A 15,737-nucleotide genomic window follows, 5' to 3' on the forward strand; every position below is an offset into this window, starting at 1 on the left:
CTCGCGGCGATGGTGCGGATCGCGTAGGACATGAAGAGCGCCACGTCTGGAGCTTCTACGAAAATATAATTTAGCATAGAACGTGTCACAGCGTCAGCTCGAAGTATAGGAGTGGGCGGGCAGAAGTAAATACGAATTCCAGCCAACTGAATGGAAGCCCTGCGCGCAGTGTGAATCCACCCGCTGACGTTACTGCAGCACGATTTCATGTCGGCACAACAGCTGCTGCTGCTACCAACAAGGAGCAGCCCACCAAGGCCTTTCCACCTGCCGCCTCTCCTCTGCCCCTTTATTACCGCTTCCGAACTCGTTCTTGTAAATCAGCTGGGGAGGGCTGCAGTGCTGCGGCACAAAGCTGAGCACAAGCAGCCTGTGAGTGCAGCACTGCTGGGGTGAGCGCAGCGAAGTGGGGCTTCTGCTTCAGCGCCAGCTGTGCTAACACAGGCAGCCACAGCCAGGAGCTCGAGAACAGAGCACTGCCTCGGTTCTGTCTCAGGTGACACCTGTTTTGTTTGTGTGATGTTAGTACTGATAACGGAACAGTCTTCAGTCTTCCTCCTTCTCAAGCACGAAGCTCATTGCTGCTCTGGAAAGCATTTGGCCAAATCTGAGTGTCAGTAAGCATGTTACGTGTGCCCACAAGGAGATACCTGAACTGCCCTAAGAACAAGACTGAGGCTCCCGCCCTCCTCCTGTATCAGCTAACATCTGTCTTTTCCCATGGGAACACCAGATAACTATTGGGCAAGGTATCCAGTAGAAGCTCTGATAATAGCTCCACAACCAAACAGCACTGGTCACTGGAACTGGCAACTACAGACCTTGAAAATTGTCTCCATAAAATCCTATCCTGGGGGTGCGGCTCTCGCTGAAATAGAATCAGTGAACAAAACTTGAAGAAACACTTGAGGAAAAAAAAAAAACAACCTACAATTGAAATACAACAATTGATTCCAATATTACAACCCCATGCTATCTTAAACAACCCACTAAAGATCACGCAACAGAAAACTGTTTCCAGGGAGGAAGAAAATCCTTCTTTTCCAAGCAAGATGTGTTCCCCTGCCCTGCAGCTACTGATGAACTTGCCCACTGATGAGCTCTGATATTAGCCTCTGTCTGTAAAGAAAAAGTCACCACAACAAATCATACAGCGCAGCAGGCATGCTGTCTTGTGCCAGACTGGCACAGGGCCTTGTAAAATCCTTGAGCTCTTTCGTGGACAGTGAAGCAGTGAGAGAAGAAATAGCGTTCTTACTGCCTGTATAAGCTGGCAAAACATAAAATCCAATAGGAACTAGTTGGATTTCCAAAGCAAAATAAAGTCAAACCCAGTGTTGTGTGAACAGAAGACCATACAAAACATCTCAGCATCCACTAGAGAGTAAAACACCGTATAATGCGTGCAGAAATATACAGAAAGCACTTGCACTGGTATAAAAATATCCACAGTCCTCAGACAATGTAAACTGGTACAAAATAATTCCAAACAGTAACATATTTACAAAAGGACACGTTAATATAAAACAGTAAAACCAGGTTCACCCTCTCCCAGCCTCATGCACGGTACAGACATGCAGGCAGTCCGTGAAAGGGCCACACGGACCGAGAATGAGCAGAGCCTTGACTTACCATTTGAACTTTTAAGTCAACAGTGTCCGCTCCAGACCAAAGCCAGCAGGAGGACAGAGGGAGGCAAGCAGGGGAAAAACAAAAACCAAAACAAACTCCACAAAAGCCTCAGGGATCTCAGGGCTCGAACCCTCTCATTCAGCTGTTCAATTCCTTGCTCCTCCAGAAACCCCAGCAATAGATATAGCAAGAAAGTGGTGCTACTGATAGGACTTATAGGATAAGTGTTTTTATGTCTGGTGGCTCTGGCAATTTGCAAACAGTAGCATAATGATGCCTGTGCACAGGAGGTGACAATCAATTGCTGTGCTAAGAGAGGAGGCAGCAGGAGTGCAGAGACAGAGGTTTAACAAGAAGGGGGGAGGGGCTAGAAGTACCTTGGGGAAGTAGCTGATTCCAGTTCCTGTGTCCCAAAACGAAAACTTTCAGCAGAAAAGCAAGTACCAAGATCCCACAGTCCCCATGGCAACAAAACAAACCCAGAGGACCTTAGAAGTACATCTTTGGAGGACAAGTGGGAAAAGCGGGGCTAGGAACTAGAAGCCTGAATTTGGGAAAAAGGGAGCTTTGCCAAGCTGATAATCTTTGCTTCAGATAATGCAAATCCAGAAGACTGTCTTCCTTCCCCAGGTCCGCTCAGTCTGACTGTCTACAAAGTTCACTCTGCTCCTGCAACACATGCAAGTTCGAGAACAAAGCTGGTCAAACCTTCTGCTTGCACAATCTAGTCATTTCTTCAGACTCACAAAGGCAAACTTTCACATTTTTGCCATCAGAGTAGATTTATGCAATACTGTGTACAACAAACCAGAGTTGAGATGCCAAGCTCACAGGCTGCAGCACATACAGCAGGAATTGAGAAGCAGGGGAAAGGAAAAATGTATCATTAAGGCCTTTAGGGTTTAGTTGACAGGAAAAAACAAGGTGTTTCTTTCCCACAGATCACTGTTTCAGTCCTACAGTGCTGTCTGTATTTGGCCACAGAAAGTCAGGTGTCCATGCCAGGTGTCCATGCACACAACGTGCATTACCCATTGTTTGCAGAGAAGCCCTTTCTCTTGGCAGCTTGAGTTGGACTCCTTCCAGCACACATGCTTTTCGGTCATTCTCTGAGCTCAGCAGTCAGTCACAGGTTTCCATAGTGACAAGACCTAAAAGCTTGATTAATTCTCCCCATGGTCTTCTTCTACCCAGGCCACAATTTTCCCCTCCCAACCAGGAATGATGTCATCATCATGGAATACCTATGAAAAAAGAGTCCAGTCACATCTGAAGTCTGGTCACTGCTCTCCCACATGTGAACAGCATTAGAGGCAGGCATCAAGTCAGAAATCCTAGTTACAGTTCTACAGTGCAGCTCACATAACATACACCTCACCCAACATTGACACACATCTCAATGTTTTCAGATTTTAAGTTGAAAACTAGATCTGGCTCCTTCTTCAACCTTAACAGTCATGACTATTTTTCATCAGAAAAAGTAAAATAAACACAGGAAACACATCTCTTCTTATCCATCAGAATACAATTCCCATCTGTTTCTGCAGAATGGCTAACTAGTCAGCTGACTGTTCCCAAGGGAAGGTAGCCCTTTGCACTTGTCTTCATCAATTTGTGAAACAGGAACTACCCTCAATAACTTTTAATGAATCCAATCCATACCAACACCAGCTTAAGCTCAAACAGGTATAATTCAGCACACAAAGGAAAAAGATGCCACATAAACACAGCCACCTCTGAAAGACCTTTAAAATGACGTAGGAGGATGTTTTTAAAATAAATGTTGCAACAGATTTCATAAAGCCACTGTAAGACCCAGAAGTGTAGCCTGTGTTTTTCCAATAGCCTTTGCCTATAGGGCTCTGGAAACCCCAGACAAGCAGTCACATTTGTATCGTTGCTCTGGCTGGAGATGAAAGCATCTCATTTTTAGCTTCTCAGAAGAGGAGCTTAACCTACAATTGTGGAAACTGGCAGTCCATTTGGAGATACAAAGATTTTTTTTTTAGTTTAGAAGTGATGTGACCAAGGTCTCCAGGGCTGTGTCACAACACTGAACCCAGCACTGGCCAACAGTTAAATTCCACACCTACCTCCTCTTTGACTGTGCCAAACTCTGGATCCAGGGCTTTGAAGTGGTACCGGTGGGTTCCTTCACGATCAATAGCTACCTTAAAATCCTTCAGAGTCACTTCCCCTAACCTGCAAAGAGTCCGACACTATTCCATAGTACATTGGACAGGCTTTTATCTCAAATGTTATTGTATGGCATGCAGGGCCACAGCACAAGTCAGGCTAGGCACTCAGAACATAAGCCACAGGGATGTGAAGAGCGTGCCCCTCCAGGAACACACCTGTCAACCCCAAAGTCCTCTTCAGAGGAAGAATTTCCTCCGAATTTTCTAGGAATCACCTCGAAACAGCCTTTCTTCCTTTCCCATTTGGGCTGACTGATGTGTTTTTTGGCACAGGAGTCCTGTGCTATATGCCAGAATAGAACTGTTTGGATGCCTTCTCTTTGAAGTTAATTAAAAAACAAAAAGTTTCCTAAGGTTCTAAAACAAACGTATCAGCTAGGGGACTGCTTTCAGTCAGTGGTATGAAATCCAGTGCCTAAGTTAAAGGGAACCTGTGCTAGTGGTGACCACACCCAGAAGAGATCAGACTAATGTTTTCAAGGAAACAAGTACCTCCCAGATCAAAGCAAGGCAAAACTAAATCTCACCTCTTTGGTATGCTGACCATGAAAGGTGTGAGGGAGCGGTCAGTGAAGTACAAAACTTTGGTGCAGGCACTGGTACTCATCGCAGGTGTGCTGTGAGAATGAGGCAGTTCTGCAAAGAAAAAAGCCCAGAGCACAATAATTGGAGAACAACCTGTCTCACACCACAACAGGAGACAAGAGGTGGTCTCAGCATCAAACTTGCCATCAAGAGCAAAGAATCTCCAGGTGGGATGAGATTCTTACAAAAGTGGCTATCCCTAGGAAGGACCAGGTATTCCTCTGCTCAGTGAAAAGCTTTGGATTTTAAGGTAACAACAAATCCAAACGTATTAGCTTATAAGATTTTCCTACCAATGCCCTCTAGGATTCCTATTCTACCTACTGAGTAGCTTGCTGCTTACCACTTACTCCACAGGCAATGAAAGGAAAACCCTTCTGGAAGAGAAAGTAAGAGAAGGTACTGAAGAGTAATCCATCCTACTGTCTAGGCAAACTACAGTACCACTTGCTTTCACTTGCAGATGGGTAGAGCAGGATGGTCTGATTGATCACCATTATTAAGGGAAAAGGTTATCTATCTCCTCCCCATCTGTCCATTCAGCTTGGTCAGGATGAGTGTTTGTGCACGTATTTTTCTTTGCTCATTTATGTTTCTCTCCCCTCTGGATACTGCCTAGTTTCCCCTACCCTTTCAATGTGCTGTGCTGATAGCTGAAGCTTCACACTGAGGAACTCTACAATTTTAACTCTCAGCATGCAGAAAACAGTAGGACACCAAGTTATAGGTTTCTAACAAATTTTTGGAGCCACCTCTTAGAACTCTCTACACCTGAGAGATTCTAGGTTTATGGCTGCAAAACTCAATTTTCCTGCTGCAGCACAGGGGATGAAGCCTGCTGAGGCTTAATGAGAAGGGGAGAGGTACGGTACACATGTAGAGACCCTAAAATCTGAAGTTTATAGGAGAGGAGGGAGGACCCAACAAATCCTCCCTGCCTCCCCTTCAGACTTCTGAGTATCTGTCCTGCTTTTCTCCATATCCTGTACATGCAGGCTACCCTGTTGCTGGATGCTGCAATGCAGCCTCTGCCTTTCCCCAGTACCTGGAAACCTCTACCGCCTCCCTCACAGACTTCCCAGAAAACACTTATAACCAAAACTTGAAACAAACAGCCTTTACAATGAAAAGCAAATGTGGAGCTGCTGCAGCTGAAGCCACAAAACATGATGTCAGAAACTGTGCTATTCCACATACATGAAAGGAGCCAGACACTATGGGGGAAGCAAGAGAAGCATCTGTACAGTTATGCATCCACTAGATGGTGCAAACCAGCAGGAAAGGTGAAATAACATTACATTTCCAACTCATCCCATGGGTAATTATTTCTACTGCAGTACTACTCAATTGGTTCAGACATTTCACAGCATAATGGTGCTTTACAAACAAGCTGCTATAGACTGTCTCTGACCTCCTTCCTATGCCTGAATGCCAAGCAACCGAAGTGAGGATAGTGAGCTTTGGTAAAGGGCAGAACAAATGGCAGATTCCCAAGATGCTGCTGCGTCCTAGACTTTGCCCAGGAAATCTGAGGAATTAATTCAGAAAGAAGAGGAACTGAAAGACACTTACTGGAGTTTGGAGGCCAGGAGTCTCTACACTCATTTGTCACTCTGCTTGCCGGTGACTTCCCCCGGATCTAGGATGTGAAACCAAATGAGTGAAAATGAAGTATTACTTCCCAGTTGGGAAGTGGTAGTTTAGTTCAAGGTTCTGTGTGAAGGGCAGAAATTAAGAGGCAAGCAGTAGGAAACGTTTACCCTTCTCTCTTGCCTCTTCTGCGTCTCCATGCGGTGTAACCGTTCCATCAGACTAGATATGCCCTGCTCCAGGCTGTCAATAGTGTGGTGCTGTGGATCGTGGCCACTGAAACTATTCCTCAGGCTACGAAGTGCATCACGAACGAGCTGCAAGTCATTTGTCTTGCCAAGAGACCAAAAGTTAATCATATTATCTCCAGGCTGCTTTCTTCCCATCTAAAGCCCCAGGCCTTAGAAAGGAGAAATAGCCCTTAACAGATTCCAGGACATATGGAGCCCTCGCCTCAATCTGACTGGGAAAACATCCCTTCATACACTTACCCCTCGGTGGGCTGTGGGAGCAGCTCCTTTTCCTGCTGTCTGGAGGAAGCCATTGCTCTGAGCATTGTAACTGCTATATGCCATCACCTGTTCAGTGGAAGATGCATGTGACGCCAGGAATATAAGTGTTAGGAATTCCCTATAGGTCTCAGTTTGCCAACTTCAAAGTGATGAGAGGGGATGAAAAAGATCTATTTACTTTCTAGTAGGTAAATGCATTCACTTAAGGAGTGCTCTGGCCTATAGGACTGCTCCACACAAATGTGGTTTCTCATGTGTGGGTGAAGAAACACAGGCAGATATAGGAAATGCCTTCTCACTGCCACAGAGGACTCTTATAAACTCTAAAGATCACTGTGCAGGTGCTGACAGATACTGGGGCTGGTGTTCTTTCCACCAAAACAGTTACAAGTTCTCAATAGCTGTGTCACCAGGAAGAGGAGGAGAGGAGACGGTAAGTCCTGGCCTAGCTGCTAGCCTGCATTAGAGCTGAAGTTAGAGTCCAGAAGTTAGAAGCCTCTGGCTTCCACTTAATCCTGTGCTCTCCTTATTGTTTCATCCCTTATGATTTTGACACTAGAAGCTATGCCAGAGAGCTCACTGCTGAGAGCTGTGGTAAGATGGATGCTTTGTGGAGTAAGCCTATCTTGCTCAGGGCACAGTCAATTAGACTATATTGAGTTCGGCCTCTCTGGGACGGATATGATTTCTGAAGACGGGCAGCTAGGGAGTGCTAAATGGAAACACTAGTCCAACAGTCTGATGTGTCGACCAATGCTTCTGCTTCCCATACCTCTTCAGCTTCTCTCTTCATGCAGTGAGCTAGCAGGGCCTCTTTGTGCTCCAGCTCCCGCTCCAAATCCACCTGTAAAAGGAACAGAAGAACCAGCACGAAATGAGCCACCAAGGGTAAGTACCAGCTCTTAGGATATCAGCAGCCCACCTGGCTCCACACCTGCTGGTAACTGGCCTCAGAAAGTTGCCTAAGCATTTCATCCAGTTTGGTTTGATGCTGCTGTAAATGTCGATCTTTCTGGCCCAGTTCCTTCTGTAACAAATCAAAGCATGGTAAGGCTCACAATCATCATTATGGCAGGAATATGTACTCTGCCAAGACAAGGCTACTCTACAGCTTGACCTACATAGTCTGTATCCTTTTAGCTAGATGTTAGATCTGAGTATCAAAGCCTTGTTTGAAAAGGTTAGTCATATTATTGTTGCCTGGAGCACCCCTGGCCAGTCAAGGTCCATGACTGAGGCCAGACAACTGGTGCAGAGAAAACAGATTGATGAGGGATCAGTAAGCAGTCAAGTGACAGACTCTAACCTGGCTTCTGCACATTAAACATTCAGCAAGCCAAAAGCAAGACAATGAAAGATCCACTATGAAAATGAGTTTGGGGCAGAACACAAGAATCATCTGATCCCTTCTTCTCATAGCAAACATGCATGGCTTTTGCAACTTATTCACTGCCCACAATGCCATTCCATGAGGTGAATGAGTGCCAGGGAGAGAGCAGTTACATTCACAGGAGAACCACCAGATACCGTCCCCAGCAAAGCCCCCAACAAAGAGATTCCATTACTTTGTATTCTGCCAGTAGCCTGTTTCGCTCTTCAACCTTCCTCTGAAGATCAACCTGCAGAAAAAACAATTAGGTGTGAAGTCTATATTCCTGAAGAGTTAGCGCCAAGCTCTTTGTGCCTTGTGCTAATGGGAGGCAGGGTTTGAGGGAGCTAGTCTGCTTTCCAGGGCAGCAAGCTTTTGAACAGGGCACTTCAGGCAGACACCATGTTGGAGCTCCACCTGTCAACATGGTAGTTGCGAATGCAGGGAGCAGTATAAGGAAGGAACAAGGCTACTGAAAACTGAAAACATCATGGGAATCTCCTCATTTCAGCTAAGGCCTTTGAGTGCAGGAAGTGGGGGATGAGGAACGGGGAACTCCACAGCTGGCTAGTAGAGTCTGCAGCTTTTACCGCATAGACCTTTGACTGTTCTTTCACTATCCCATGACCTCAAAAACTATGCTGCAACCACAAACCCCATCCTTTGGCTGCTAGAATTCCCAGGGCTGCCAAGCTCTTTCTTTCTAAAATAATCTCAGAAGCAGCAACATAGTGACTCACATTCTGATTGTGCAACTCTTCCCTGTCCATGTTTGCTCTCAGCAGTTCCTGCTTTAGCTGAAGAACTGAAGCATCCTGTTGAGCCAGCCTCTGCTGTAGAGCATCCTAGGAAAAGACATCGATAGGTAAGTGCAAGAGAAAGGCAGAGACCTTCCCATGGAAAGTGATCTAGATGTGATCTAGACCTTATAGACTAGACTCAAATGTTGTCAAAGGCCTGAGAGAGCGGAAGACATACAGACATCTGCTCCAACAGCCTCTCAGAGCCCTTCTGCCTTGCTCTTGCCCAGTGACGATTTCCCTGCTAATGGTTTAGACATTTGTGACAGAGTGATTGCTTCTTCCTGAAGTTTCTGCTTCAGAAGTTTCCTGACAATTCTCCCTTATGGAAGAAAACAGCAGTGTCTTTGGAGGGTGTTTACAGCAGCCTACAGCTGGTTTCTCCAGCCACACAACTGCAGCAGCCAGAGGGTAGTAAGAGGCCAATGTCAGGGAGGGACACAAGGAAACAAATTCTCAGCACGATCTAATTGTGCAACGAAATCCTCTCTGAAGAGGCCACAGTCCGTACTAATTGTGTAATTTCTAACTTGGTATTACCCAGAAACCGAGAGTTCCACCTTGGATAGGTACTGCTGTCTTCCTTCACAGAAAGCTGATAGGCAGCTCTAAAATACTTCTGCTCAGGAGCAGATTATGAGTGTTCATAACTCTAAAGGGAGAAACTGAGCAAAACAAGCCAAAAAGGTGAAAAATGCTGCAGCTGAAGAGGACAAGGATACCCCCTATGCTGTTTTGCCTCTCATCAAGAGTTTGTTTGGCCAATCCTGCTGTGCCTACCCCAACCCTGAAGATAGAAACAGAACCCAGGACACCTCACTCCTGGGGCCTGTTTCAACTGCAGTCTCTCCCAAAAACCAGAAATAGAGCATAGGATATCCTACCTCCAACTGCCCTAATACAGCTCCTTCCATTCTCTTGTATTCCACAGAACTGTATGGTTGCTGATTGCCCTACTCCTATTCATGGGCTGCAGCAAACTCCAGAGCTTTAGTATTTATATTTGATGAAGTATCCCTTTCCTTACCTTTATCCCCTGTAGGTTTCGAGCTTCTTGTTTGTATTTTAACAGCTCCTTCTGTAAATCCAAAAGAATTTGATTAAATTGCATTTTTTTACCTGTTCAGATTCAACCCAAGTCTGTGTTCTCCTTTTCCCACATGGCAAATCAAATAAGCATCTTCTTAAGCCCCTGCTATTATAGGCATGAAAAAAAAAGAAAATCAATTCCTCTAACCTTTAGGTCTTGATTTTCTTCCTCACTCTGGTCCAGACGACTTCGGATTATGATCTGAACACAAAAACCCATGATTATTACTGAGTAAAACACCTGCCTGTGGCAGACCATTACCTAGAGCTGCTCAGTTAGAGAAACCTAAGTACAATAGTGTGCTCACCAGCTGCTCTTCTGGGCAGGCTCCATGTTCACAAAGTTCAAAGGACCCTTCCTGCTCATCCTCAGGTAAAGATCCATTGAGCAGTAAAGCCTGAGAGAATGAAGAAAAAAAAAAAACAAACAAACTCCTCAGAGGTTTTTAAAAGAAAAACAGGCTAACTACAGACCTGGCTAAGACCGGTCAGACATATCAACAGTTTCTGGAAGCACAGCATTAACTCTTTCAGCAGATCCAAGTAGGCCATGTCTGCAGGAAGATGCCAGAATCTCCACAGTAAACTAAATCCAGCCTGAAGGATGGATAATCCTATACTGTAGAAAGTGTGACTGGCAGGACTGGTTTACTCTAGCTGGTGTTTTTTTACGCTGACCTTTCTGTCTCAAGCTTCTAGGACTCAAAGACATACGGGTACATGCCAGGATGTTGCACCAGTCAATAATTTAAAGTAATGCTTTTTTTTTTTTCCTTTAAATTACTTTTCTATTTTATTTCTATTTCAACTCTATAGTTGCAAACAAAATACCTAATTTGCAGCAATACTCCAGTCCAAAAGACTCAAGGCTGATGGGCCAGAGTGCTGCAACTGCTGCTGAATAGCAAACAGCCAGCAATCTGCATTCAGTTAATGCAAAGGCTCTTTGGGAAACCATTCCCTGAGTGCAACCCAAAGTCTGCCCAGCAGGACACTGAAGCATGAATCACATAGGAACATAAAAAGCTGCCATGGTTTTAGCCCCTTATGGGGCATGCATAGATCAGGTCCCTGGTATCTCAGTCAAACCTTAATGAACTGGCGGCTCTAAAATATTGAAGGGGGGAGGGGGAGGCAGGGAGAATAATCAATTAAATCAATTTCTTGGCTAGAAATATCAGCTGCCTCTTCCTACTCCTAGAAGATAAGGGAGCAGCAGTGCCAGCTGCTCACCCTCACTCCTGAGACGTAGGGCCAGGGATGGAAGAACTGGACATGCCAGTCCTTCCTGTGTTGTCTCTCCCTGCTCCCATTGGGCACATAATGCAACTGGATTTTACCAGTGCATGAGCATATATTTTCTTTTGGAGTCTTTTGTGTCCTGCCCATTGTCCACAGGGAAAGCGCTCTCCCGGCTGCCTATGCTTCTCAGACAATCTCTGCTTTGTTTACTGGCACATAAATATTTACAATTCAAAGCCAGTATGGTTCCCAGCACAAACAGAAAGGAATATTCCTGAGAGAGCTCAGGGTCTTTACCATATGGAACAGGGGCTCTATTCCCCACACAGAATCACACAAACACATTGGGCTGAGGGTCATTTGGTCAGAGGGGGACTGGAACAGGGCAGTGAGAAAAAGGTCCCCCAAATAAATGGCCACTGGCTGAAGAGGAGTGTGTTAAACGTTATAGTTCAGCCCAGTTCACTGGAAGACTGATGCAGACCTATGTGACCGTTGATCAGCCTGTGAATCTTGATTGATTTCTCTACATTTCTTGCCTCTCTGCATTACTTCTGATCACAAGTCACAGAAAGACTGCTCCATTCTTGCAGACTGCTAACAAAACCTGATAAGTGCCCTGGTGAAGAATGGGAGTTTTCCCTCAGCTCATGGAAAACACTACTGCATCTTTACCATTCTGCATGGTAACGTATGTGCTTTAAATGGCAATAGCAAATACACAGGTCAGAGACACAGGGAAGAGCCACCATCCCCACTAAACAACTGACTTCCTCACAGTTGCCCCAGGAGACCTCCCTGGGCCAGGACTCTTCCTCAGCTCTCAAGTTCCAGACTCAGCTGCAAGATAATTTACATTCCAGCTATAGCTGATGGAAAGAAAATGAATGTGTATGGAAAAGCTGGCTGGGAAGAATATCTATTACCTGCAAACCTGAAATCATCTTCTTTGCTTCCTCCATTTCCTTTTCCAAATGATCCTGTTGTTCCAATAGCTGCTCCTCCCATGAATTCTCCAAACATGACCCTGGGTTCCCTGCTTGCCATTCAGGCTGGAAGTGAGATTCTGTCTCTTCTGGAAGAAAAAACAACTGAATGTGGCCATTACATAGATAGAAAAGACTTCCACAACACTGTAATTGCCTGCTGTCCATGTCAATCACATACAAACGCATCAAGGAAGTTGCTACAGGTGAGATGTTCTGTCTGTTTCAAGGATTCATTCCTCATTCTCCATGCAAAGAAAACTTTCCTGGATATGCCTGCATCAAAGATGATCAGTATCCTTCCCCTCCATTAACTTTGCTGTACCTGGTGAGGTTCGATGACTACTTAGTAGCTACCTAGTTGACCAAAGATGAAACCAGTCAGCTCAAGCTGCTGTGCATCAGCAGGCACACAGCTGCAGTACCCAACTGAGCAGGCAGCAAGTACATAGAGTGATGCTAAGAATTTAAAGAAGAGTCTGCCACAGCCTGCCAGCAAGCACTGAAGCAGACTATATTGGCTGAGGCAGCAAAGTATTTCCTAGGAGAGCTTCTGCCATTTGCTCTTGGGACAGAAGCTAACCAGAAAGAGCTATTATTAAGCTGCATTCCTGGAAAGGAAAAAAAAAAAAGTCACTTTAAGAACTTCTTTGAAAGCATTTCCTGTACGAAAATTTCAGGTGTAAACTGATCATATCACAGGGCATTTGTGGAAATACAGCAATAACTTCAATGCAAACACCACAATACTTCAACTTTTTCAAAGAGTCACTCAACCTATGTATAGATGCACTGTAAACACAGACTCCTCCACAAAGTCAAGTTCTGCATCACAGGCTTTACAGGTTCACATGGACTGTGTTTTTAGGAATTTTATTTTTTCTCTCAACACAGCCTAATGATACTGTGATTAAAGCATGTTTATGTGTGATTCTTAAACCTTCTCCACAGCATTCTGTTTTCCAAGTATCGGTTAGCAAGCCCTCACAAATGTTGTCATGTTAATGGCACCACTGTATTGTTAAAAGTTTTTGAGATTTCGCTTTATGTGAAGTTGCCCAGCATCCCATTCTCTGCAGAGAATTCATTCTCTCTCTATATTCATTTCAGTCTCCGGTGAACTTTTCAGTAAACAAATGCAAATAAATCCCAATGAAAGTGCGAGCTGTTAAGCACTATCAGCAAACTACCTGTTTTAGTTTCTGCTTCCTCAGTGTGGATAATCACAAATCCTGCTTTCTCCTCTGACTGGGTTACAGTGGATTCACTCTTTGTGCTATGGACAGGACTGGGTGATGTGAGACTGCAGAGGAAACAGGAAACAGTTATTTCAGTGCACTGATCAACACCACTCTCATCTAAGCTAAAAGCAAATATGCAGGAAATCTTGTTAAGAGAATTTTCTGCATAATAGGCAGGGAAGTCATCAGAAAACTAAAGTAGGCACATAACTCACACAGAGGTAACACCACACTCTACTAAAGGTCTGCTCAGAAGCAATTTATAGCAAGTCTTGCATACTGCAAGCTAAACAAAAAGCCATCTTAGCTTTCTTCATGTCTCATTTCTGGGCTTTAAAAGCATCAATGCAATAAGAAAACAAACTTGAAATTCCAAAGGCAAAATATTTTTAAATGTCAGATACCACTCATCCAGGACATCTTTGGTATAAAGATCTTGAAAGTACCCAAATAGCTTCATTGGAGCCATCTCAGCTGACTGTGAGGTCCAAACACTCAATCTTTTTTCATAAATTCTTCTGAAATGCATCACCCAGACAACATCAAAAGGTAGCTGAAGCTCACTGACCCATTCAGCATACCTCCCAAGTCTCAGGAACTAATCCTTGCAAGTATAAACAGGAGTTAATTTTTCATTTTCCTCAACATAGAAACAAAGCACAGAGAACAAAAGGGAAACAATGTGGAAATAATAGAATAGGTTCAGAAAAATAAGACACTCCAGCAGCTTGCCTTCTGCATCTTCCCAGCACTGTTCCTACATATTCCACAGCTCTCCCAGAATTAGAAAAGCCTTGCAAAATAGATGAAAACTACTTGCTAGCATCTCTGTCTCATCCATTCCCATCCATAGTCCCAGCTTATTTTTCATTTACACTACAGACCTTTAAACAACCTACTTTTAAAGGTCTAAAAAGAGTGGACTTTCACCACATTAAAGGAAGAGATGAAGGCAATTTAATAAGTGAAAAAATAATCACCTTCTAATGGAGATCTCTAACAGTGCCTGTTCTGTCCTGCTCAAACAAGGTGTGTGTAGTTGTTTAAGGGCTCCAGGCCACCTGACTTTGTCCAAGGGGTTTACCTTCAGGAAGACTAAGTGCATTACAGCAGTCCTTAATTAGACATTTTATATAAAACATTTTCAACCATTTGCTTGCTACTGCTTGTCACTGAATGGGTACACAATATAAAATAGTTGTTTGAGAGCCCAGTAAGTATAGCTGGGTTTGCGTTCACAGTAAGGATCATAAGTGGAGCTTTCAAATAGCACAAGCACAAAGCAGGAGCTCAGCTGATCTACCATGTCCAGTATCAGAAAGATATTTTTTTCCTATGAGCCAGAGATCTTCATTTCTCCTTCCCACTGAGACTCTGAATGTGCCATCATTCTGATATGGCCACTAGGAAGCACATTGCTGGTTCTCATCCATGCTAAAGGTGAAAGGATGAGAGAAAAACAGTATTAGCAACTATTGGATGAGAAGGTGGCAAAACTGAGGTATGAGCAGAGAACTAGAAGGAAAAGTGAACAGAACATGCAGGATATGAAAAAAAAAAACAAAAAAACAAGGGGATGCAGAACATGGAAATAATATTCCCCCTCTCCCCAAGTCCACCCCTCTCAGAACTGGATCCACAGCCCAAATGAAATACAAAGGCCCCCAGCTGGGGCAGGGATAGGCTGAACTGTCACTACAGGTCTTCACACCATATAGCATTACAGATAATCACTTAGACATTCCTATGTCCACAGTCCCCATTTTAGGCAGCTTCCTTCTTTTAAGAGGCCAGAGAGTTCACATGGCACCAGAAACAAATTCTAAAACCACGTCAAACAGTGAAAGTGACACTGAAATGTGCGCAGGTGCCTGATGAAGCAGTAGCAGAGGTCAGGTGGTCCCATTCGTTATGCCATCAATGAGTTAATGCTGAAAACATTGCTACGCCAAGTCACTTATAGCACAAAATACCCACTTACACGATTTTCTCTTAAAAGTATATCATAATTCATGATCAAAGCATGCAGAAATACACTCTGGGAAATTAAAGCTATTTCAGTTTTATGATGCAAACTGTTCCATTTTATTCCTCTTACCACCTCTTGGATTCTTAACCCACATATCCTTGCTCAGCTGAGTCCCAGAGATGTCAGTGTCTGCACAGCCCAGGCTTCAGGGAAACAGCCCCACTGATAAACTTGAACTCCCACAGTTTTAATAAACACTCCACCCCCGCGGTTTCAAATGACAATGGCAACAATCGCTCACCATTTGACCTGCTTCCCTCCCATGATCCCACTTTAACCTTTCGCCTCACAGAATCCGTTTTCTGGGAAGCCTCAGGATTAGGGCTACAGACATGCCTCGTTCCTTCACATGCTCAGAATTCAGTGCAGAAGATGCCAGCTCCTGTCAAACTACTGGAGAAATATTTGCAAGCCAGACTGCTTCACATTAGCTGAAATATTCACAGCAAAAAAAAAAAAAAAAA

General features: G+C 44.3%; 1 protein-coding gene across 6 annotated transcripts in view; it reads right to left on the reverse strand.

The window, feature by feature from the left end:
* Nucleotides 1-1,378: 1,378 nt before the first annotated feature.
* DIXDC1 (DIX domain containing 1) overlaps nucleotides 1,379-15,737 on the reverse strand; it is a 32,786-nt gene continuing 18,427 nt past the window's right edge. For 3 of the 6 annotated variants that reach the window (XM_019622867.2, XM_019622869.2, XM_010723773.3), the window contains exons 6-20: nucleotides 13,194-13,306; nucleotides 11,944-12,092; nucleotides 10,084-10,173; nucleotides 9,924-9,977; nucleotides 9,714-9,764; nucleotides 8,627-8,731; nucleotides 8,083-8,136; nucleotides 7,440-7,544; nucleotides 7,290-7,361; nucleotides 6,497-6,583; nucleotides 6,176-6,337; nucleotides 5,988-6,054; nucleotides 4,358-4,466; nucleotides 3,726-3,834; nucleotides 1,379-2,876 (exon numbers count right to left, since the gene is read on the reverse strand). In XM_019622867.2, the coding sequence (XP_019478412.1) occupies nucleotides 2,796-2,876; nucleotides 3,726-3,834; nucleotides 4,358-4,466; nucleotides 5,988-6,054; nucleotides 6,176-6,337; nucleotides 6,497-6,583; nucleotides 7,290-7,361; nucleotides 7,440-7,544; nucleotides 8,083-8,136; nucleotides 8,627-8,731; nucleotides 9,714-9,764; nucleotides 9,924-9,977; nucleotides 10,084-10,173; nucleotides 11,944-12,092; nucleotides 13,194-13,306 (1,408 nt within the window). In that variant the 3' untranslated portion in view covers nucleotides 1,379-2,795. Of the gene's footprint in view, nucleotides 2,877-3,725; nucleotides 3,835-4,357; nucleotides 4,467-5,987; nucleotides 6,055-6,175; nucleotides 6,338-6,496; nucleotides 6,584-7,289; nucleotides 7,362-7,439; nucleotides 7,545-8,082; nucleotides 8,137-8,626; nucleotides 8,732-9,713; nucleotides 9,765-9,923; nucleotides 9,978-10,083; nucleotides 10,174-11,943; nucleotides 12,093-13,193; nucleotides 13,307-15,514; nucleotides 15,732-15,737 lie in introns of those variants that run through there. The other 3 variants (XM_019622868.2, XM_003212759.4, XM_010723774.1) reach the window with 2 other exon arrangements.

This window comes from Meleagris gallopavo, chromosome 26 (genome assembly GCF_000146605.3).
Source record: "Meleagris gallopavo isolate NT-WF06-2002-E0010 breed Aviagen turkey brand Nicholas breeding stock chromosome 26, Turkey_5.1, whole genome shotgun sequence".
NCBI classification, from domain to species: Eukaryota; Metazoa; Chordata; class Aves; order Galliformes; family Phasianidae; genus Meleagris; species Meleagris gallopavo.